At 44.5% G+C, this 25107-nt stretch overlaps 1 protein-coding gene across 6 annotated transcripts in view; it reads left to right on the top strand.

Annotated features, from left to right (window-relative positions):
* Positions 1-25107, top strand: part of LOC110048057 (uncharacterized) — a 61270-nt gene that overhangs the window by 19348 nt on the left and 16815 nt on the right. For all 6 annotated transcript variants that reach the window (XM_089295552.1, XM_089295550.1, XM_089295551.1 and 3 more), the window contains 6 exons: positions 14825-15000; positions 15995-16615; positions 17451-17678; positions 19413-19569; positions 23044-23219; positions 24278-24898. In XM_089295552.1, coding sequence (XP_089151678.1) covers positions 14825-15000; positions 15995-16615; positions 17451-17678; positions 19413-19569; positions 23044-23219; positions 24278-24898 — 1979 coding nt within the window. The remainder of the gene's footprint in view (positions 1-14824; positions 15001-15994; positions 16616-17450; positions 17679-19412; positions 19570-23043; positions 23220-24277; positions 24899-25107) is intronic.

Genomic DNA, 25107 nt, shown 5'->3' with positions numbered 1-25107 from the left:
CAATAAGCTTACACTTACATCAACAACGGCCCTTTTAGGAGCCACCAAACTTGCAAAAGCAATGACCAGTACTCCCTTGTAGTTTTATGTAATGTTTATTGACATACTTATCCATTAAGTGTCAATTCATGGAGATTTATGGCACCTTTTCCAAATGTTCCCGCAGATAAGCCGCACCCCCGATTTTGAGCGACGATTTTTGGAAAAAAGGCGCGGCTTATCTGCGGGTCTTTACGGTATATATCATTCGTGGCGAGATTTTCTACACTTGTGGTGCAAAAAAGTGAGTCTTCTGAACAGGGAAAGTCTCGTGAGGCAACCAAGTGGAAACTGACAATCATGTTTTTATAATATGTAAATGAAACCGAGTGTTGGCAAATGTCAGTGCGAAGCGGCCGGGTTGGTTATTTTTGTTATAAATTTGGCTTCAACTTTGCCGCGGATATCTTTCTCCAGTTTGTCAACATCAACAATCTTTCTGCTCGACGGTTGGCGAAGCATCTTGGCTCTGACTTGTTCCTTCAGGAAGTTGTACTGCTGGAACTCGGAAAGAATGATGTCAAACTCGTGGGCAGACACGGCGTTGTTATTCAAAGCTTTGGATAACAATCTGTTGACTGTGTCACGTTTGGCGACGGCGAGCGTGTTAATCTCTTGATGCTTTTTAATTTTCGCCTCAAGTTTTCTGCTGGCGATTATCAGCCCTGAAGAAACGAAAGCAAGAAAGCCGCCAACGCCGCCTAATGGAGCTGTGGTCGGCAGACCAACCACAGACAGAGCCGAACCGAGGCTCACGCTTGAAAACGCTGCTGAGAGAACACTCGAGCACGCAGCAGTCCAATTAACGAATTTTTTTTGCCCGTTTGTATTTTTTTGCAACGAGGCGATAGTGGCCGACCTCTTGGTCCAAAACTTTGACCATCTCGTCGAGATTTTGCAAACGGAAATTTTCAGCAGGCGCCGTCAGCACGGGATAGAGAGGCTCATCAGGAGGAGCGGAAGACAGAACGTTCGCAGACGACATGGTATACAAAGCGTTAGTTAATTTCTAATTCAAATCCTAGAGGCATGCCTTTGAAATCAAAGAGCTCGCCATGTTCATCTTTGATGCTGACAGTTATGCTATTAACATGGGCATCTGTGGAGCAGTCACGCAACACCTGTTGCGGGGTAGAATCGTAGCTTACTTTTGCATAAGGCAAGCCTTGTATGTCAAACATAACCAAAACATCTGATCTCTTCCCGTTTAAAAAGTTTTTGGTTTTGTCGAGCAGATCGCAATGAATGAAATAGGTGCTTGGGCTGTTTAGCTTTTTGACATAAGAAATATCGTTTAATGTCACCCCGATGCCAAGCAACCTAGCCAAAGCGTAACGAACTGAAATTTGTTGTATATCTGGATCCCTTCTTATTATTTTTAGAACAGAGTTAGGTTTATTCGTTTCTACTGCAATTTTTGCCTCGTTTTTAAAACTTTCTGTTAGCTCTTTTGCAAGGCTCTCAACAATATAATACCCCTGAGGCAAAGAAGCAAGCACCTGACCAGAATTTTTGAAAGATATTTGCCCCACTCTTTCGAGATTATGCCAGCTATTGTACAAGCTGCAAGAGATGAGTCTGATGAAATGTACCTTCGGGAGCGGCTCCTCGAAGTACACAGTTTCTCCGTTATTTTTCCCGACCATCGTAAGCACAACCATTATATTGTACAAATATAACTTATTCAAAATGGATAGCGACACGTTCAAGGACTTTGAAAAATGGGCGCAAAGGCCCGATAAGAAAGCCAAAGAAGCCAGAGCCCAGACGAACGCGTGGGGCGCATTCATAAAACAGTTCCAGAATGCCAATGAAAACCAATTCGTGGCACAAATCAATATTGATGAAAATTGCAACATCAGAGCAGAAATGTTCTTTAAGGCAGGAAAAGGCTCCCTTCAAAGCGTGTTTGGTTCACACAGGCACTACTGGAGACAAAAAAATGAAAACTGCTGTTGGCTTGGCAGGCACGACAGGCTTTCCCTATCAATTATCGCCCATAAAAGCCCAAAAAGGTCTGGAAATACCCGCTGTAAGTTTTGCAGAAACACCTGCAAGCCTGAAAAAAATATTCAAACAAAACATAAACAACTACGTGACACCAGATGCCTTCTTTGTGACAAAATTCAGAGAAATTTTTCAACAAATCAAGCGAAGACACACAACGGCGGCTGAATCAAAGCGGTGGTTGGGCGGCCCTCGCATGCAATATTGGCCACAGCAGCTCAATTTAGCCGTGTTTTGTGTGACACAGGGCCGTGGAATTTCACGAGAGATCTTTGACAGTGGCCTGGCAATGCAACCGCAAATAAGGGCTTTTTATAAATTCCACGTGTATTTTACGGTAAGACGAATTTGTACCAGCTTGGTGAAATTCAGAGCATCAGTGCTTTGCCGGGCGACCCAACATTCAAGAAATCTAACAACCATTATGACGTGCCTTCATACAAAAGGATCTGCGACGAGTTCGGCATAGATTCATCCAGCGATTTTCGCTTCACACACGGGGCAAACCATAGGCTGGGAAGCATATACTTTTATGTGTCAGGCCGCCCAATGAAAACGAAAAACCCGTACCCTGGCTACAATAAATTCAGTGATGAAGGCGGGGAAGCCATCAAAGGAAACCTGATTTCTTTCATTGAGCCAGAGGATGTGCCCCAGTACGACTGGTTCGCACCAAACACAGCACCGAGGCTGAGGCAGGCAGGTCTGGCGCGCATAAACCAGTCAATCGAAGCGTTCGTGTACTGCATCTTGGGCGCACACGTGAATGTGCGCAACAGTATTCTTTGCTAAGGTGACTGGGCGAAAGAAGCCCAGAGCGAGTTTCTGGTGCTGATGGAAGACGCGATCAGGCAGCCCGACCTGGCCCAGAGCGTGCAAAGGTACCAGCAGGTGGTAGATGAAGCTAAAGTAAGGCTCAATCTGGCGGTCTGCCCGGGCGCGTGGGTGATGCCTGTGAGAATGGTCCTCAACATCGAAAGGAAGGTGGGTTACAACAGTAAGCTGAAACAGGCTGTGGCTGGAATGAAGCTGGGTATAAATAACGAGGTAAACCCAGGCACAAAAAAAGCCGGGCTCAAACTCACGACAGGCGGCCCATCAAAAATCAACCCGCCCAGCAGCCACCCATCTAACCCGATTCACAAAGCTGCCATGGCCGTCCAAACAGACAAGCCGCTGCCAGACAAAACGCAGCCAAAACAAGAGAAGCTCACGGCCAGTCAAGCCAATGGCCAAACAACGGAACCAACGGCCAGCACAAGCCAGCACGAAATCAACAAAACAGCTGTCATCATAGGTGTGGTACGGATCGCGGCGTTGGTATTTATGGCAGCACGTTAACGACCCTTTTTGAGATATTTTTCAACAATAAAGACAACAGCTGCCAAAATCAGAAGGCAGGTGTGTTCGGCAAGATAGCTGACCACCTGCCTGGCCGTTTAGAAAAGGAAGCTCACAATCAAACCAATCAGCCCGAGCAGCAAGAAAGCGACTTTTGCGCCTATGACCTTAAGACCGTTTTCCAGTGCTTTGCTGGTGGCTTTCAGAGCCTTTGTTATTGAACTGACGACAGCCCCAATTGTGACTCCCGCGGTAAGAAAGATTGCGGTTACTGTCACGCCATATTTTTTGAAGATCCCTTATTTTTTCTAAAAGAGGTCTGTCTTGCTCAAGCCGGGTGTCTTGCCCAGTTTCTTCAAGCTGGGTGTCTACCCATTCGTTCTCTCTATTACGCTGCGCCTCTCTTTCTTCTGCCGCAGTTCTTTTGTGAACCGGGATATTCTTATTGCTGATAATCTTCCTGTCTTCTTCATTCGCTCTCTCCAGATCTGCTCTTTCTTTTTCAAGTGTTTTTGCTTCTTGTTGCAGGGAAGCTTGGTATATAGCAAGCTTTTTCTGAAATTCTCTTTCTTCTCCCACTACTTTTGAATAAGTTTCTTTAAGTTGTACAACTTTATATTCGGATTCTTTTATTCGTTCAAGATTTACAGATGGGTCTGATGCTTTACACATCTCCAGTGTAATTCGCCAGCTCAGAGCGTCTTTTTGTTTCCTTATTGCTTTGAGAGCTTCATTCGCGTCTACTTCTTCCTCTGCTAAATCTTCATTTTCTAAATTTTCGAGCACCTGAATACTCTCCTCCAATGGGGCTTCCTCTTTTTCTGATTGAAATATTTTCGTATATTTGTTACGTGCCTTCATATGTTCTAATTCCAGAGTTCTTAGTTTTCCTTCAAGTTTTTCAACTTCCCTCTCCGAACCCTTTGCATTTTCAAGATCTTCAATCTCTTGTTGTGTCTTTCTTATGGATTCTCTTATTTCATCCATTTTTTTTTCCTTTTTCTTTTTGTAAAGCCACATATTGCTCCTCTTTTAATTCTTTTCGTTTTTCGTATATAGTTTGTTGGACTTTCTCATATTTAGACGACCCGAGAGCATTTTTTATTTCTTTCGGAAGTTTTTTATTGATCTGCTGTCGACCTGTGCTTTTTTCTGTGGTCGTCAGGGGATAGAGTTTTTTGCCAACTCCAAACATTTTAACTTGAAGTCTGCCTTTTAAGTTGTACGATACCTCAAGCTCGCTGGAGCTCTTGTCTGGAAATAAATCCTTTGCAGCAACCCGGGCTTGTTCACTCAGTGTCGGCACGCCAAAGGATGTTTCTGTACAAGAAGCTTCTGGCTGCCCGCTTTTCTCGTGCTGCTTTGTTTGCATTTGAATTTCTTCTTCACCATTAGGGCCAGGCGTGGAGGCGGAGACTGCGCTGCCGCCCGTATTATCATCATCGTCCTCCCACCAGTCATCATCAGGGTCATAAGCAGGATTTTCAAAGCCGCCTTTTGACATTGCAATGTATTTCAATTATGTCCTTGATTAAATAATCTCGGCTGGTTATACGAAGTTGTTTGAGCAAGAATGTATACCGATGATGACAAAAACCCGGGTGACATCCCAGACGTGCTACTTCCACCATACTTGGCGAAATCTTTGGGGGCCATGAAGGCGCCACGCGCTGTCAAACGCATCACCTTCAGATGCACCGAAGCCGTGCCCAGCGACACCCTGTACATTTTGGTGTCAGACCTGAACGAAAACGACGTGCTGGTGCCCGGCTCCCTGGCGCTGCGCTTTGACATCGACCTGGAGGGCAGGCAAGCCAACAACTTCCTCGTTCTGAACGTTACGCGGGCGCTGGTCGACAAGCTGGTCGTGGAGTTTGAGGGCACCACACTGTGGGGTACAACATCTACGAAACGTTTGAAGACCTGTTTCGTCCGGTCAAACGGCGCGACAACATGGTGCCGGAGGGGATCCAGAGCGAAGTCTTGTGTAAGATATGCTATAAAGCCGGGGACAAAAAACGGATGCCGAACCTGAAAAAACGCTGAACTAAATCTTCGGAACCAAGTACTACATCAGGCTCGACCACCAGACCTTGACCAACCACGGCATTTTCTACCCCCAGGCCTTGTACAACGACCTCATTTTCGAAGTGACGCTCGCCCCTGCTGCACAGGTAGACAGAGGCTCGGACCCCACCAAGCTGAAATACATCCTGACCAACATCCAGCTCGAGTACGAAATGATACGCAAAAAATGTCTCGGAGCCGAGGCGCTCAGAATGAATGAGGCTGGTAAAGAGTTTGCTTATGACCACGTGATGCGCCACAAAATGTTGACCTTTAAAAAATGCATGGATTTGCGGCTGAACGTAAAAGTCGATGTCCAGAGATGGCCCATGAAAGGGATCCTCTTGCTTTTCGTGGAGCCCTATGCCGCAGGCCAACGGGACTCGGAAAAATATATCTTCCCTGACATCACCAAGGTCAGCGTCACCATCAACGGCTTGACGAACATGCTGTACAACGAAGGCATCGAAAGCAAGGATATGTGGTAAGAGGCCAGCCGCTTCTTTGTGAAAGAATAAAGCAAAACCGAACAAAAGATGCTGAAAAAGTTCTACACTGGCAACCAGTTCGGGCTGCTGATCGACCTGCGCTCCATGGCCAACCAAACGATGCACGGCAGCAGCACGCGGCTTGTGAACACAAACGACCGCGTTCAGCTAGAAATCGAGCGGAAGAGCACTGGCTCGGGGGACGTGTATTGCCATATCTTCGTGATTTCCGACGCCCAGTTTAGCATCCTTGGAAGACAGCTAGAATCTGTGCAGTATTGATTGGAAAGAAATCTGAAAAATAAAATGGACCCCGGCAATATTCCGTTCAACGCGCTCATCGTGGGGCCGAGCAACTCAGGCAAAACGCGGTTCCTCGTGAACCAGCTCTATGGCTCTTTTTGTGGCAAATTCGATTACATGGCGCTCATCTGCCTGATGTTCGCCCACAACAAGACGCTTTTCCGCTTCGCTAAAAGAGATCTGCGGCTGCTTATGGTCAGCTGCGAGCAGCATAGGGTTAAATTTTGGTTGAAAGCGATACGTACGTATTTCGAAAGCGCCAACACGCTGATAATCCTCAACGACTGCGCGGCCTCCAAAGACGTGAAGGGGTGCACTGGCGAGCTCGTGAAACTCGGCTTTTCTGCCCGCCACGTGCACATCAGCGTGTGGGTGCTGACCCAGCAGCTCTCCAGCATCGCAAAACCGTTCCGTAAAAATGTGGCTGCCATCGTGCTGTTTTACACCCCTTCGGCCAAGACCACAAGGGCGGCTTTTGAACAAACGCGGGAGAGCTTTCGCAAGATGACCTCAAGCAGCTGATTGGGAGGTTGAAAGAGCTCAAGTTATCCCACCTGGTGTTCTCTCTTCGCCACCCTTACGAGATTAAATTTTAGAATTGAAAAAGAAAAAGGATAACTAAATGGCGGATCTTACGGCTGATGAAACAAAAGCTATGGAAGAAATCACCCAGATGCTGGAAATTGAGCCCGCAAGCGGTGGAAATGCTATTGCTCAGCCAGACATCCCGGCCCTCCGAGAAGAGCTTGTAATTCTAGTTTCTACAGGAAAATCAAAAGAAGCCATCGGCGTGGAGCTGACACAAGATAGGGTTAAGCGCATGGAAGCTAAAGAGGTTGAAAAGTACTACAAAAGGTACGAGACTTATGTGGGCACCTAGACCACTGAAACCTTTGTTGAAAGCTTTATGTTGTTGTGCACAAGGGCGGTTGGGATGTTTGTGCAGATTAAAGACGCTGAAGCTCTGAAGAATGATCTGAAAAAAGATTGCATTATCACCAAAGAGTTGTCCACCCTTGTCGGAAGTCTTACGTTGAGATGTGGGCGGCTGCTCATGGTAGCCAACACGGCGCTCATCACAACGAAACATATCGATTTTAGTCCAACTGAAGCACCCATTGTTGAGTAAACTGCTGAAAAATTAGTCAGGATTTATCAGTAATAGTCAGGATTGGTCAGTAATTTATCAATTAAATATGTTTTAAAAATATAATAATGGCAGATTCAGAAACTGAGCCACAGACTGATATTACACAATAGGTGACTTCAAAAATACTAACCACACGGCCTGCGAAAAACCCGAAAAGGATGGCCTCAGGCAAACATGCCGCTGCAAAAACAAAAGAGGCGTGCGAAGCTCAGAAAAAAGCCGCTGAAGCCGCCAGTCTCGTTCCTCCTTTCAGTGAAAGCGAAAAGGTCAATGCTTCGACTGATGAGGCACCCAAGGAGGACACAAAAAACGTTATAAGCATGACTCAGTGGCTCAGTATAATCAGCATCGTGGTTTCCGTCATTGGCATCTACTACAAACGAGAGGAGATAAAAACGTTTTCAATCTAAAGCCTGCTACGCCTCAACCAGCCGCCGAGATGCAAGCCCCTGCTTCTACTTTTGAAAGCAATGCTGTTGATACGCAGCTGCCTCGACTGGTCCAAAGAAGAGGGCTCTGGCCAATGGATTGATATTTGAAAATAAAAATGACGCACATTATACGATGTCAGACACCAAGCTCGTTAAAACGATCATGGATGCAGCCGTTCTCACCGGCTTAACCCCCAGCATCGGCTGGATTGCGAAAAAGGTGGTAAAAGAGAACTTTACTGCCGACCCCAGTGACAATGTCATGAACTATGCAAAATTTACGGCCGTCTTGGCGAGCAGCATCGCACTCAAGGATTACCTTGAAGACAAAAAATCCCTCCAACCTCGGTTTCGAAAAAAAATATTGTTATCATACCAATGGCACGTTCTTTTTACTAAAAGCCCTCTCAACTGTTACGTTACTACATTTTGCATACATGATATCTCATGATATCTGGGATGTCATATATTATTTGGAGGTATCCTAACGAGGACACCGAGTACGAGGACTCTGATTTTGAGACTCTTGATACTGAACACTTTCCATCACCGGACAAAGGCTGTCCGCCTCCTCCGTACGAAACCCCACCGCCACCATACGATAATTGAAAAAACATTTTTACACACATACAATGGCTACCATTGCGATGATGATTGGGGGTGCGATTCTTAACACCGCTGCTTTTTCCGGCGGCAACTATCTCTCCAAATGTCTTTCTGGAGACAACGGGAAGGCCGTGTTGGCAGAGAAAATGTGACATGATAAAGCCCTTGAAGCTTATCAAGCCGCTATGGCCAAATACACGCGCGACCACACCAAGCTTCTTGATTGGATTGAAATCAACAGAGAAATCAAAGAGCAGGCGAAGCAGAACTTCACAAACACCGATTACGCGTTCAAACTCTATAACCAGGCCCACCCAGACAAGCAAATCACCCTGCTTAAAGAGCCTCGCTTCGCTGACTTATCAGCCCAGTGAGCAGCAGAAACAAAGCGAGCTACTTTTTGTGGGCGGCAGCGCACTCGCTCTCGGCTACGCGGCTTTCCGTTTTCTTTGAAGGTGATGGTGTAATAAATAAATGGATGCTAAGCTCGCTTAAGTCTACTACAGCCCCCAGGGCTACTGGAAAGGCATCGCTGCCATCAAAAAATTATCGGACAGCGCAAAAGTCGCTGAAGAAACCGCCAAGGAGTGGCTCATCAAACAAGCCCTTTGGCAGATCTATCTCTTCGCACCGCGATACATTCCACAGCCCAAATTCGACGTATCATCGTCTAACGCGGTCCACCAAGCAGACCTTCTTTTTCTGCCTCATGACAAGCTCCCTCGTGGCCGCAAAGTTTATAAATACACGCTTACTGTTGTCGACGTCGGCAGCTGTTACAAAGAGGCAGAGCCTCTTATCTCCAAAGACTCTGAGGAGGTTGCAATAGTTTTTCAGTCGATTTACAAGCGCAGCCGTTTGACGTGGCCTCAGCTGCTGCAGGCCGACCCTCGGCGCGAGTTCGTGGGAAGTGTGACCAAAGAAAAGGAAAACCACAAAACAGCTATTTGTCACGGGCGTCCTTAAATTCAACCGCACGCTCGCCGATGTATGCTGTAGAAATGCTGCTGCCTTCTGGTCAGCAGTCGACTGCCTGGGTCAAAAGGCTCCCCGACATTGTTACCGCTCTTAACGGCGAAGTCACTCGCTTGACTGGCAAAAAGCCTGCTGTGGCAATCAAAGGCAAGGTTGTTTCAGCAAAACCTTCCACTCCAGAATCAAGACCTGTTGGTGTGGACGAAAAAAAACTTCCTTCCAACGTGAATATTTGCTATCTCTACCAGTCTGGTAAACTCGAAGGCGGTACTAAAAGAGCTACAGATCCAATCTGGTCTTTGAAAGTCTTCATGCTTGAAAGGTGTGTGGCCCGGTCAGACGAGCCTGTTTTATATTATTTGCATGAGGGTCCTAAACAGGGTTTTGTGTGCGAAGAACTCTTGGTTGTCCCACCAAACACTCAGCTTCCATCTGCTTATGCCATGTGAAATTGAATCAGCTTCGTGTTGATTCCATCTGGCAGCACCCAGCGTTTGTCATAATACGTGCTCAGCCCCAGCTTCTGCTGCTCATAAGTGACCATCCGCATCGCTCCACCAGAGTGAACCACACGGAATCCTCTATTTTCAGCTCTATCGATGGTGCCGTCGAGGGCCGCATTGAAACTCTGCCAGGTCTTGAGATTCTGCCTCTTTGACATGCCCTTTGTGCTGAAATTCTTTTTTTTCACTGTCTTTTTTGTCAACAAAATAGCACTTCGCACATAGCGCGATCATCAGACTGCCTTCGCATTCGCGTTTGAACAGGCCTGGTTTGCTTCCGCTCCACTTGTCCTAAGCCAGCCACTCTTTCCTTTTTGCCTCGAATTCCGCCCGCTGATCTGGCCAAACGATGTCCTCAAGCCGATCAGCACAGATGGCAATGTACTTGCTGTCTATGTCCATCTGAATGAGTTCAAAGTCACGGCGGTCGAGATACCGATCCAAGAAGTTGTAATAGAATTCGAGCATCCTCAGCTTGGCCAGCTGATACACCGCGATGCCGATCTGGAACGGGCGAGTGATCATGATGCGTGCCTTCCTGCTTTGCAGCTCATAGGCTTCCCCCATCTCCTCCAGATCGCTAAAAAGCGCACTTCGCAGGGCCCTGTCCACCACCTTCTCATCCTTCGTGTACACCACGCGCGTTGTACGCGTGTCGTGTCATACGCGCTGCTGCCGAGTAGCTTGTACACCTCGGCCAGCAGGGCCTTGCTCTTGTCTGCATCTCTGGTCCGGCGGGCTTCGGTCACCTGCACCACAAACCAGGTGAAGATCTTCCTCGCCTGATAGCCGATCGTGCGGTGCACGGCTGTAATGACTGCACCATACGTGACATACCAGTGCAAGAGTGGCGCATACAGCAGCAGCTTTTGCGCTGACAATGCTCCCACCAGCTTTTTGCCATCGCCTCTTGTTCTTCTGGTGCGTGCTGTGTAATCTTTCATGTGTTGGGGCACTGCTTCGTCGCGGATCTGCTTAGTGAAGAAGAAGGGCGGCATTTCTTCAAACTTCACCCACAGCGTTTTTGGGGTTTCAATGTCTACTTCCGCGAATCCAAACCAACTTCCGGTTTTCAGGCGTTCTGTAAAGCTTGGCGCGGCTTTGGCCGGTTCGTCGTAATGCACGACCTTTTCTTTTCCACAGGGCATGTCTTTCAACATTCTCGAGAGATGCATTGGCGTCGTAACCTATGATGCGCTTGCACAGTCGCAGACGCGCGTACTGGTGCGATCTAATGCGCGTCACACCCGCTTCGTGGTATCGCGTGAACACCAGGCTTTTTTGAACATTCCGTATACTTCTTTGTCGGGGCTGTACAGTTTGGCGCCGCGCTCAATTGTGCCTCTCAGCAGGTAATGCAGGCTCACGCCGGGTAGGCTGACGGCATCTTTTAAGATGTCGATGCCTTTGGCTGTGCAAAAGGCGCACATCTTTTCCAGGACTTCTAACCCCGGCCCCACGTCGCGGTCGTTGTAATAACGCAGCCAGTCGGCGAACGTGCGCATCCCTTTTTCTTTGAAGACCTTTTTGCACTCTCTCCATTCTGAGAGCTTGAGAACGAATTCGCCTTTCAAACGCGAATACCAGGCTGGGAAATCTAGCTTGTCAGGACTATCAAACCACTCATAAGGCATGTGGCATTTCAAATCAGCACTTCAGGAGGCTTTGACCCACTTGTCATAGGTCGTAGGCGGCCCTAGATAGTTGATGAGGTCTACAAAGCAGAAGCCGCTAGTCTTCATGAACATCGTCGTGTTCGCGTTTTTCCCCACTTGCACGTTGGCCGTTATATTAGCCAGCAGCTCGACAAAATGGTCTTTTATCAGGTTCAGATCATAACGTCCGCTGTTGAACCAGAGAACGGGGACCTGGTCGCACCATTGTGCGATCGCCCTGCGCCCTTTTCGTGTTAACAAGTGGCTATCTTCCGACATGAACTGGGCTTTGACTTGCGCTCGGATTTTTGCACTGCACCTCTCTAGCTCTGCCATGAATTTTTTAATGAGCTCTTTTTTGTTTGCATTGCAGGTGTGCGTGGGCTCTCGTTCCAGCGTGTCGCCAATGCTCACGGTGATGGGGACGTGGACATCTTTGTACGCGAGCTCTTTCGTCACTTGGTTTCTCTGGCTTTTATCGAGCCACGATTCAAAATCATAAAAAATTGCGTGTGGATACGTTTTCGTTTCTTGCTGTGGCAGGGTCTCGTGGGTTTTTCTTACCTCACACTCCCATTTCTCGATGACGCTGTAGCCAGCTTCTCTCAGGGCTTGCATCCTTGTAGCCGTCGCGAGAAAACGGTTTTCTCGAGAGTGGCCGTGGTTGATAAATTCTTCTCGGCTGTTTAGAAAACAGCGGCGGCAGCCGTAATATTGGAACACCGGGTTTGTCTTGGAGTCATGTCCATCAACCGCAGCTCCCTCAATCCACTGCTCGCCTCCGTGACCACATAACGCGTGGTGAATATGACGGACCAGCTGCTTGCTTGCTCGCTCTAGCCAGCGGATCGATGACGCCGAAGCTCGGAGTTTGCCGTAAAAAACTCTCTCATAAGTGGTCTGCAGGGCTTCGACTCTCTCGTTGGGGCAAATGATAACCGTTTTCCCTTGCGCGCAGTTTTTGCTGTGTCTTTGAAGATGGCAGGTTTTTGTAAAGTGCGCTTGGATATCTGCGCATGCATACAGGCTGGCTACCTTCTTGATGTCTTTTATCAAAAACTCGTGTCCGTCATAAATTCCAATCGTCATTATGTTCTGCAGCTGGTCTGAAGGATTCTTTCTTAAATGCCATACGGTTTCGCCGTTTTCTTAGCGCTCGGGCTCATAGACTCTGATCCCAAGCCACTCTGCGACAGGTTTCTCTTGATTGAGGAACATCACGACTTTATCCAACGCATCTAGCGACGTTTTTAAGATGTACCTTTGTTTCAGAAAACTTTGGGCTAGCTCTCTCATTGCCCGTGTGCTCCGATCAGGGCCCCCCTCCGATGTACGGCTATGCAGCGCCAGAGACACAAGTTGTCATCAAAGGTGTCCAGCGCTACCATTTCGCGGCCGTGGGTGAGGTTGCGCAACCAGTCTGGCAAGGGGCCTGTTCCTAACATTGGCTGCCTGTCAAGCACGACCTTCACTTGGCTGTTAGAAAACTTTACAAACGCCCATTTGGTTTTCGGGCGCTCCATGCTGTCAGTATTTAACCGTTCTGTTTCCTGCGCATTCAGCCAGGTTTCTGCATTTGCAAAGCTGTTCATCCAAGGTGAGCCCCTGTGCCGTTTATAATACACCATTTGCAAGCCCGTTTCGACGTTTACTATTACATAAGCGTAGATGTAATGAATATAGAACGCCGAGTGGACGCGTTACCTGAACTTTTCCGTGATAGAAGGAGTGTTATTAGTGCCCAGCCTCCTGGAAAAGGTCCATCTGATAGACCTCCTGCCCCTTTTTTCCGCCCGCTCCTCCACCCCTTCGCACGCGACATACATCTCCACAATCCCATTTTGATAATCAATAATCGGGGGCTTTTTACCACGCTTTGGAGGGGTGCTCTTGATAAAGCGTTTCTTGTGGCGTGCTTGATACAATTTATAACCAGAGTAGGCAAGTTTTCAAATGGGTGTTCGACATCAGACTGTGGCATGCGCCGTCAGTAGTAATAGATGGGTTGGACAAATACTGGCAAATTTTTTGCCGCCGAGGCGAGCCAAGCCGGCCAGCGAGGCGAGGCGAGGCGGCAAAAAGTTTGCCAGCATTTGTCGAACCCATCTATTACTACTGGATGGGGTTTGATTCCGGCCAGGTGCCACATGTCAGTTGAGTTTGTTGTTGGTTCTCGCCTTGCTCTGAGGGTTTTTATCCGGCATTTCTGGCTTTCCTTCTTCCACTAAAACCAACATTATAAATTCCAATTCTACCAGGATAGAGAACGTGCGTGGAAACCAGCTAAGGCTGAGGTGGCATCCTCTCTTAATATTGTCATTCACTTTTAACTTATGTATTTATTTATATTGCGAGACAACGCAAAATGTTGTATGAAATTCAGCTGGTTCGAATTCGTCGGGAAGGAAGAAGGGACGTAATGACCCCAGTTTTAATTTCCGCATCGTGAGCACTGCTCTTGCCAACTCTCCCCGCTATAAAAAAGAAATAAACCAATATCCTGTTCGTGTGCACCAGCTTGCTCACTGTCCCTGCAACATGGGTTCTATGCGTACATGCCAAGGGGCTGATCTCTGCTTCACGATGCCGCAACATGTGATTAGTGTGTGCCAGCCGACCTTTACACTTCTCGCGCTTGCCGTTCTTGGGTTCTGATGAATGATAGAATACAAGTCACTGTATCAAACCTCTTGCAATATTTGCATAACAACACTAGTATAAATTTACTCAGTTTTTATAGTGCGACGCAACTTTAATGAGAATGAAGTAAGAAACTACAATAGCCCAGTCGGTTACACTTACCGTACTCTATAACTTAACTTAACACATTGCCAAGTTGGAAGTTATGCGACTTTTCAGTACACACTCTGCTCATAAGGAAAATGGCTGAACGAATAAATATGACATGCGCGTGCGTGATGCACTTTCCAGTGATCTCCAAGCTTGTTTCTTGATTCTTCGCTCAACTCTGCGCAAGCAAATGACTCTCGAGAGTTCTGTTACAGGATGGATTTTGATTGGTTTAAAAAAAAACAATAAAAGCGACCAGAATAAAACAACAGGAACCTGATTGAGGCACATGTTTTTCAGCTAGAAATGTGCGTTTCAACCGGAAGCGGGATATTTTCAGATTTGTAATAAGTGCTTTCCAGGGTCGCTCGATTCTCGAGTGCTAGTAGGGAAACGAGTAATCTGGGTTCCAGGTTGAAATGACCCTTTGTTAAACAACGTCCCTTGTTTATGTTTCATTTCATTGCAGCCGAGATTATTTACAGATTACCAATGAGAAGAATCGGGTGTTTGGCAAGTACTGTGGTCGCATGACTGAAAAGAGAGTTCTTGTATATGGAAATTACGTCTTGATAAAATTCCACTCAGTCAGCAATATTCAAAACAGAGGATTTCTAATGGAGTTCTCAGCTGTTCTGCCACGCTGTAAGAAATGATAATTGATATGGAGTTTGATGCTTTTATGATTGAGATAATAACTTTAAAACGTGTTAAGGCACAGAAAAGAGATATTTCTTGAACAACTATAAAACCAGAAATGACAAGGGCGAGTAGGCGTGTATCTGTATGAGTGATTGCTGGGGACGATAGAAGTTGATATGGAGAATCAATTAGTACAATAAATAACGATCGCACGCTCTGCAATAAAATAACGATCTATAGACATAGGTACTGACTTTTGAAAACGATACAAATTTGAAATTTTGCAACACACTCTACCAAGCTTCGAATTCTCGAATTTTGCATCGAGATAGCCTCCATTAAGACAGCTGAAATTTTTGAGTGCCCAAAGGAGATTTTATCTCGAGCACGTAAGGAACAATTAACAAAAACTTGGTCTCCCTCTACAAACTCGAAAGGCCTTCCATTCCTTGCTAAGTGAAAGTACCAGGTTCAAGCTGCATGGGGTAGCCTGCGTGGGTGGCAAGATTCGTGAGCGGGTTATCCTAAGCCCACGAGTGAAATTTAACTTGACTCCTCGCCAATTCCCTCCTAGCTTGGCTTCGCCACTCGCGTTCTCTCTCTGTTTCGCCGCCAGAACAAAAGCTCTCGCACGCAAAATTCTCCAGCTACGTAGGCTAGCCATTGGGAGTTAGGCAGTTTTGGAGCAAGTCACGTGATATGCTCTAGTCCAATAATAGGAAGGTGTTTATGACCTAGCATCCATAAACCTTGTGTCGAGTGGTAGGGTCTCCACGAAACAAAGTTCACTTTTTCCTCGTGGCCGGTCGTTAGCTATCTTTAAGACCGTACGAGTCCCGTACAGAAGCAGATTCGACACCAAATGGTCAACTTCAAAAGGCTGGTTAAAATGACCATAGAGAACTCGGAAATTCCTGTCCTATAGAATGCTTCTACTTCAGTCGTATTTTCATATTAATTGTGGCGATGTAAATAATATTTAATTTTTTACTCTTAGCTGTTCCAGAACCTATCGCCTTCTACCCCTTGAATGCTCGCTATAAAGCCACAGAAAAAGAGAACAGGCAACTAAGGGGAACCCTGGGAGATGTTGCGATTACAAACGGACCCTACAACGAACCAGGCGGAGCGTATATGTTTTATGGCACCGCAAACAGCTACATCGAGTTTCCGAATAAAGGGGGCCTGGACACTCGGTTCTCAATCACACTGATGTGCTGGGTTCAACCTGTAGGCCCCGATGGACTACTATTCAGCTACGGAGTTTCAGGTCTCACTGTCTGTATCTGGATTCTCAACGGCAAATTCTTTAATCGAATCGTCAAACACAGTTCTTTTGAAACACTGCCTACTATAACAACTGAGGTTCTTCCAGCAGGAAAGTGGGTTCATGTTGCAGCAAGTTATGATCACAACAGCGGAAATAACTCGCTGTATATCAACGGACATTTGAGAGCCTCACAAAACATTGGCACAGGTTATGAGATTGCAACCGCTGTCCAGAGAGTTCGAATGGGGGGTAAATTTCGCAATTCATATTTCAAAGGTAAAATTGCGGAAATGAAGGTTTACGCTGTCGCACTGAACGAGGCACAGATACAAACATCAATAATACAAGGTAACTGAAAAACAATATGCACTTTTTCCCGAAATAGTTGTCTAGTTACCCTCCCCGATGATTCCCTTAATTAATAAAACTCCCGTTATTGGACAACTTTGCAAGAGGTAATAGACACCCGTTTCAGGATCTCCCTTGGCAAAACAATGTTTCACTAGAGGACAAAAGAAATGATTAATAGAACTGGAGAATATCGAGAGCAGACAAGCCTGTGAGAGTAGACGGATTTCTTCATTTCTGTTGTTTCGGGTCGTCCGAAAATAAGTCTGATGCTCCGAATACGTCTCAAGTTTCCATTATCGTCATTAACTACGATCATGGAAACTCGAGACGTAGCGTCATAAATTATAAAGCGGCAGACAAGATAATATTCGAAATGTAAACCGTCTTCGCTTCATTCAGATCCCTCCTAAACGACTAAAAAAGACACAGGAACACAAGTCAGAAACAGTGCATTTATTTTTACTCACTTGTGAAGTCTAGGTCAAGTCGGAACTGCATGGGCTATTTAAGAATTATTCCATGAGAGCGTGTTGGATATGAGATGGTAGACAGCCAACGAAGCGCAGAGCGCCGAGTTGGCTATAATCATCTTATATCCAACAAACGCAAGTGGGATAATTGTTTTAATAAAAACGCCCCCAAAATATAGAAACTAAACTAAGATAAAAGTAAAAAGGCCCAAAAAATTCACGCGTACGCCCACCACATTTGCTCATTTACCATGATTGCTAAGCCAATGAAAACTTTTGAATTGCATTATCCAATGATCCAGTTTTTAATAATTAGTAAAAAATCTTTAAGCGCCAACTGAATTAAAACATTACTTCACTAGTGCCACCCAAGATTGTTTCAGATGCTGCGGTGAGAGTAGAACCAGGGAGCCAAGTGTCATGTTCAGCCACTGGAACCCCTCCCATATACATAGCATTGATACGGAACTTTACAGTGGTGATGAACACAACAAACATTGCAAGCAGTAAATTATACCAAGAAGGTAACTACACCTGTGTGGCCACTAACAAGTATGGAACTGATGTAAAGGGTTTCGTAATAAAAGGAGGTGAGAAAATAATATATTTTGAAATTAACCCCATGGTGAGGGTTGCAAGGGGGGCGGGGGGGGGGGGACCAATCATGCGTCACGCTGAAGTTTTCTATCAAATCACGCATCACGGAGAATTTTTTCACAAACCACGCATCATGTCAAAAGAAGTAAGTTTATCTTCTTGACCCTAAAAACGCCGATTCAATCGCAGCATCGGCATTACACCGAAAATGCCAATTATCGGCCAAAATAGAAGTGGTGACCGTCCGGCATACTGGGAGATCTGGTCTGCATCCGTGAAAAAAGAAGGCGAGCGAAGTGAGCCAAGCAGGGAGGGGTTTTTACCTCTCCAGAACTCTCTCGGCTAGCTCCACCCGCATGCTATTTCCTTCCCCTATAACGCAATCAAATACGAATTGAGAAGACATCTAATGCACCCTTGCTATTTGACAACTGTTTTTATGTCTGTGAAGGACATAACGTGGCTTTTGAATTCAGCTGGGTTTTTATGACGACCTTCATTAAGTGCATGTGGTACACAGATGTTTTCTCTCTGTAGGAGGTCATTGCTTGCAGAAGCGTCTTCTCGGGTGGCGTAAAATGATTCCAAACACTAATGTCTCTTCAGTTCAGCCGTTTGGGACGACATTCTTTCAGAAATAAAAAGAGAAAATGATGTCACGTCTTCTACGGTATATCGATCTTTATTAAGACTCTATTTACTTTGAATGAATGGTATCCTTCTAGGTCCAAAAACATTCACCTATCAAGGAAATCTACGTGGTAAATCACGCATCACGTACCTGTAAAATAGCAAAGCAGGCATGACGTTGTGATGTCCTGTCCCATGTCACGCGGCTAATTTGATCTCAATCACGCGTCACCCTACTAATTTTGGGGACATCACAAATCACACAAAAACCATTTGTCACCCTCCATGCATACTGAATTGTGGCTACTATTTGACACAAACTTATGGTAAGTGATAACAGACGAAGGGAGGGTGTACGTATCCCTTCCCGCGGGGAGGGAGGAATCTGCCTGCATGCATTTGTTTCACGTTCACAATCCTTCTGATATGTTCTCATTTTGTTAATTCACCTGACGTTTCTCTGGAAGCAATTTGCAATGACATCTAATGGCATGTGATGGCACGTGATGGCGCGTGATGGCATAACAAAGTGATGTTTTCCTCCAGGTCATGGAAAAAAAAACAACAACAATTGAATTGGTTTATCGGTGGCAACTTTAAGTTAAAAACAAAAACAAAAAAAAGACATACATTGTTGAGCATATAAACGATCCACGAATAAGAAGCTTTGCTACTGAAACAAATCACTTGATAAATAAATTGTATCGCGCGGTGCACTCGACTGTGAATCCTTAACACACTGGTCAGCGGATTTACAAAAAGTCTTACAGGAATCGAAGGATCGAATGAACCTCACATCCATACCTATATCTCAGATAAATGACTACCTCATTATGAAGGATGAAGGAATCTGTGTGTTTTGGTGCCTTGAAGTGGCTTGATAGGCACTTGAAGGTTTTCGAATCTGACACAAGAAAGTTAGAGAAATAAATTAAAATTAATAAATAAGTATTAAAATAAATGTCTTAATTAACCATTCCCCCCAATGCGGCTCTTCAGGGTCAATGAAAAAAAAAAAAAAAAAACAGTTGCAGGGAATAAAACTAGCCCGTCGATATCAACTGTGTCTTTTTATTATTTTGATTTGTTACATGCAGGGTGTGGTCCAGTGATTGAAAATACACTCAGAAGTCCCGGATATCCTAATGATTACCCAAACAATACAGATTGTATTTCCTCGGTTCCTATTCCGCAAGGCATGGTGATTAATGTTACCATTAACAAACTTTACCTGGAGGATAGTATATCTTGCGAGTAAGTATCGATTTTTAGTGTGTTAACAAGTTGTGAATGTAGGGAGAGGTCCAGTGATCTGCATCACTTTCTCCACAGAATGTTTTTCTTATTTTTCTTTTTTTTCAAGGGAAGTCACATTTGTATTAATCTGATTATTTGAACGTAAGTTGTATAGGAGGAACCTTTTCAGCTGTCAGCATGTGTTCAGTTCCTTCAACAACTTCCCGGTCTTAAAGTGGCGTAAGGCTGAATTTCCTTCGTTTTATCACCAAGTAATAATTGAATGCTTTCCAATTTGAGTAACTTTTAGTAACAAGGACGAAAAATTCTGAAACTAAATTATAGCTGTAAGTTAAGGGGCCCTAATCAACAACACCTTTGTCTTTGCTTACATGTGAGGGTTTGGCTATTATATTTTATTCGCAGCATGTCGAAACGAAGGAAATCACCATGAAACTACTAAAGATAATTAAACATACTTTCAGGATCGAACGCAACTTACGGTAAAGCAAAAAGATTTCGCTTCTGCATGCAATATCAATAATTTCGATGGCATTGAAAATGGCAGAGGCAGACTAGGGTCCTTTGATATGTATATATATTTTATTTTTATCGTCATCATTATTTTTTTAATGATCAAGTGTTAATAGAAACTGTGAGGAAAGATAGTCATTTAGATTCTTCAGATTGGCATACACTAAGGGATATCACGAGCCATAATCAAGGACAGAGACCGTAAGCACGCGCTAATTCTAGTATTGGGGCTGTCCCTATGATACGGGACAATTTTTCTGTTTGTAGAACAAATTGCACCATCATGTGCAGCACACGCGCGTACATGCTGCCTGGATTTTTGCAGATATAACGTGGGGAAATGGCGTCCGAAATTCGCGAAATGTTTGATGCTTTTGGCCCACAAATCAATATGTCTGTTGGAATTTTGCTTCAGTATTTTCGTGGTTAGCTGCTCCAGTTTGAGTGAGGTAAGACAGTGCCGTATTTAGTTATGTCCCACTTTATATCGCTGACCAAGTTGTGTTCCGCTGCTTCTTTTACAAGAGCTCCACATTGCTCCATTCTAAGTTTCACATACGTTAAAGATTAACTGCTTTTCCATAACACAGCAAAAAAACCAGTTGGATATATTTGGATATAGCACCGTTTCAGGACTTCAAAGTTTCCCTCCTCTTGCCACACGCTTGCGAGGATTTTGCCAGAGTCTATCTTGACCGAAAAGTAAAACAAAGTAATTGCAAGTTTGAGTTTCGCCTGAATGGTAAGCAATGCTTGATGTTTTATCAAGGCCCAATAACTGACAATAAAGTTTATGTCTGTAGATGCTGCTCAGTTTTGTTTGTGTAAAAATCCAATAAATTGTCTGTTGTTGATGAATAAGAGCGCCCGCCGATGCGTGTTTCGTACAGTCAGTAAAACATGACAAATTGGACTTCCCCACTTTCCTGTGAAAACGTAAATCGATCTGATATAATATCTCTAGTTTTTAAATATGTTCAAGGTTGATAAATGTTTGAGGACATATTAAAAGCTTAGCTGAATAATTAATATGTGAATACAGCAGAAATAATCAGCAAAGTTACGATAACGCTTTCCGTCTTTAATCAACGCGAAAAACGATTTCGATTTCGTTGGTTGAGTTATCAAAACTCCTTGTCCTTGTCTAAAATTTCGCTGTGTTAAAGAAATACACATGATGTTAGTAGCCTTTTTGGCATTGGTGAAAATTGTTGCAGGATCTCAGCGCAAAAGACAACGAGAGAAATCTTTGTCAAGATTTGTTGACAATTGAAAACACCGACTCGGATTTGAAACTGTACGCGCTGCACTATGCAAATGAGCTACTTATGTACGCGTCAGACTTTCCTTTAAAAAACTTTTGCAAACTCGCCAAACAAACAAAAGCAAGAAGAAACTATCAAAAACAGGGTTTGGTTATAATTAAGCATTGTTTGGGAAACTCTCAAACTAACTCGATACCAAAGTAAAGAGTTTTCTTTCATAACTTTTCTTTACAGAACAAACACAAAAGCTTACACGTTCAAATAGCGCGAGCACATATTATTATTCATTCACAGTGCAAAATTGAAGTCTTGTTTTCGACCCTGAGAAACTCACCTTTTCGATCAGCTCAGAGTATAAAACTGCATATAAGAGCCCTGGATCTAATTCCTTGCTTCATTCCCTGCCATCGCAGTGAAAGTGTGAAAGTTTTGCTAGCGCGGAAAGGAGCAAATTCCCTGTCTATCACTGTCTTGCAAGAGATGAATGTACTGTACGTGGTGTAACCTTCTCATCACTATCACTGTATGCACCTGCTGTCGCAGTCGCCATCTTGGGTAAATGAGCTGGATATGCGCATGCGTTGAGTGTATGGAAAGAGTCCTTGATCATTTCCTGTGGGACTCAGATCCCATGAATGTGACAATAAGCAGACAAAAAGTTGGTTTTGTTTCCTAAATTTGCCTGTAATATTCCTCTCGCGCCAAAGCAGTTGGTTGCATGATCAATAAATCACAAATTTGTGCTGTAAAACTGACCAAAAGTGCAAATTATGTTAGCAGAGTTTTTTTTCGGAAAATCGATCAAAAGTGTGCCCGTATTGACAAATTATGCCAACAATTATGCCAGCACAATCTATCAAAGCCTAGTTTTTATGGTTGCATCGTGAGCACTGCTCTTGCAAACTGTTCCCGCCATAACAAGGAAATGAACCAATATCCTCTTCGTGTGCAGCAGCTTGCTTACTGTCCCTGCAACATGGATCCTATGCGTACACACGAAGGAGTTTGTCTCCGTTTAACGATCCCTCAATATGACGGTGTGCCGACCTTTACACTTTTTGAACTTGCCTTACTCGGGTTCTAGTGAATGATAGAATACAAGTCACTCGACCAAACCACTTGCAATATTTGCATAAGAACACTACTATTAATTTACCAATCGTAGATAGTGCGACGTAACTTTTAATGGGAATGAAGAGAGAAACTACAAGAACAGTTGGTGACACTTACCTACTCTTTAACTTACACATTGTAAGGTACACACTCTGCTCATAAGGAAAATGGCTGAATGAATAAATATGACTGGCTACCCTCTCACAAAATTCAAATTAATGGTTAAAAACTGACATGCGCATGCGTGCTCACTCTACAAAGATCCTCGTACCTCCAGACGGCTCCTTACTGCGCAAGCGAGTAATTCTCGGGGGTTCCGTCGCAGGATCGATTTTGACTGGTTTCAAAAAAACAATGAAAGTGACCAGAAGTAAAACAACAGGGACCCGATTGAAACACATGATTTTCAGAAAGGCATGCGCAATTCAACTGGAAGCGGGATATTTTCGGATTTTTAATAAGTACTTTCCAGAGTCACTCGATTCTTGAGTGCTGGTCAAGGGGAACGAAGAATCTGAGTTCCAGGTTGAAGTGATCCTTGTTACAGAACGTCACTTGTTTACGTTTCATTTCTTTGCAGCCGAGAGTATTTACAGATTACCAATGAGAAGAATCGGGTTTTTGGCAAGTACTGTGGTCACATGACTGAAAAGAGAGTTCTTGTATCTGGAAAATACGCGTTGATAAAATTCCACTCAGACAGACATATTCAAAACAGAGGATTTCTAATGGAGTTCTCAGCTGTTGTGCCACCCTGTAAGAAATGATATTTGATATGGATTTTGATGCTTTTATGATTGAGATAATAACTTTGAACGTGTTAAGGCACAGAAGAGAGATATTTCTTAAACAATCCTGAGGAAATATTCGATTATTATTATTATTATTATTATTATTATTATTATTATTATTATTATTATTATTATTATTATTATAAAACCAAAACTGATAAGAGGGAGTAGACGTGTATCTGTCAGAGTGACTGCTGGGGACGATAGAAGCTGATACAGATAATCAGTCAATACAATGAATAACGATCGCACGATATCTATAGACATAGATAATGACCTTGAAAAACGATACAAATTTGAAATTTTGCAACACGCCCTACAAAGCTTTGATTTCTCGAATTTTACCTCTAGATAGCCTCCTTTAAGACAATTGAAATATGTGAGTGCCCAAAGGAGGTTTTATCTCGAACACGTAAGGAACAATTAACAAAAACTTTGTCTCCCTCCACAAATTCGAAAGGCCTTCCATTCCTTGCTAAGTGAGATTACCAGGTTCAAGCTGCATTGGGTAGCCTGCGTAGGTGGCGGGATTCGTGAGCGAGTGATCCTAAGCCCACGGAGTGAAATTTAACTTGACTCCTCGCCAATTCCCTCGTAGCTTGGCTTCGCCACTTGCGTTCACTCTCGGTTTCGCCGCCAAAACTAAAGCTCTTGCGTGGAAAATCCCGCAGCTACGCAGGCTAGCCATCGGGAGTTAGGCAGTTTTGGAGCAAGTCACGTGATACGTTCTAGTCCAATAATAGGTAAGTGTTCATGATATAACATCCATAAGCCTGGTGTCGAGTGGTAGGGTCTCCAAGAAACAAAGTTCACTTTTTCCTCCTGGCCAGTCGTTAGCTATCTTTAGGACCATAGGAGTCCCGTGCAGAACCAGATTCGACACCAAATGGTCAACTCCAAAAGGCGGGTTAAAATGACCATAGAAAACCAACTCGGAAATTCCTGTCTTATAGAATGTTTCTACTGCTATCGTATTTTCATGTTATTTCTGGCGATGTAAAAAAGGTTTATTTTTACTCTTAGCTGTTCCAGAACCTATCGCCTTCTACCCCTTGAATGCTCGCTATAAAGCCACAGAAAAAGAGAACAGGCAACTAAGGGGAACCCTGGGAGATGTTGTAATTACAAATGGACCCTACAACGAAGCAGGCGGAGCGTACACGTTTTATGGCACTGAAAGCAACTACATCGAGTTTCCGAATAAAGGGGGCCTGGACACTCGGTTGTCAATCACACTGATGTGCTGGGTTCAACCCGGAGGCCAAGATGGACCACTATTCAGCTACGGAGTTTCTGATTCCACTGTCTGTATCTGGATTTACAGCGGCAGATTCTTTAATCGAATCATCAAACATCAATCTTTACAAACACTGACTACTATAACAACTGAGGTTCTTCCAGCTGGAGAGTGGGTTCATGTTGCAGCAAGTTACGATCACAACAGCGGAAATAACTCGCTGTATATCAACGGACATTTGAGAGCCTCGCAAAACACTGGCACAGGTTATGAGATTGCAACCGCTTTCCAGAGAGTTCGAATGGGGGGTAAATTTGGCAGTTCATATTTCAAAGGGAAAATTGCGGAAATGAAGGTTTACGATGTCGCACTGAACGAGGCACAGATACAAACATCAATAATACAAGGTAACTGAAAAACAATATGCACTTTTTCCGGAAATGGTTGTCTCGTTACCCTCCCCGATGATTCCCTTAATTAATAAAACTCCCGTTATTGGACAACTTCGCAAGAGGTAATAGACACCCGTTTCAGGATCTCCCTTGGCAAAACAATGTTTCGCTAGAGGACAAAAGAAGTAATTAATAGAACCGGAGAATATCGGGAGCAGACAAGC

Source organism: Orbicella faveolata, unplaced genomic scaffold, assembly GCF_042242905.1.
Source record: "Orbicella faveolata isolate gen_17 unplaced genomic scaffold, um_ofav_v1 contig_26, whole genome shotgun sequence".
Taxonomy (NCBI): domain Eukaryota; kingdom Metazoa; phylum Cnidaria; class Anthozoa; order Scleractinia; family Merulinidae; genus Orbicella; species Orbicella faveolata.
Note: the sequence above shows the minus strand (reverse complement) of the source record. Positions and strands in the feature narration are given on the sequence as shown.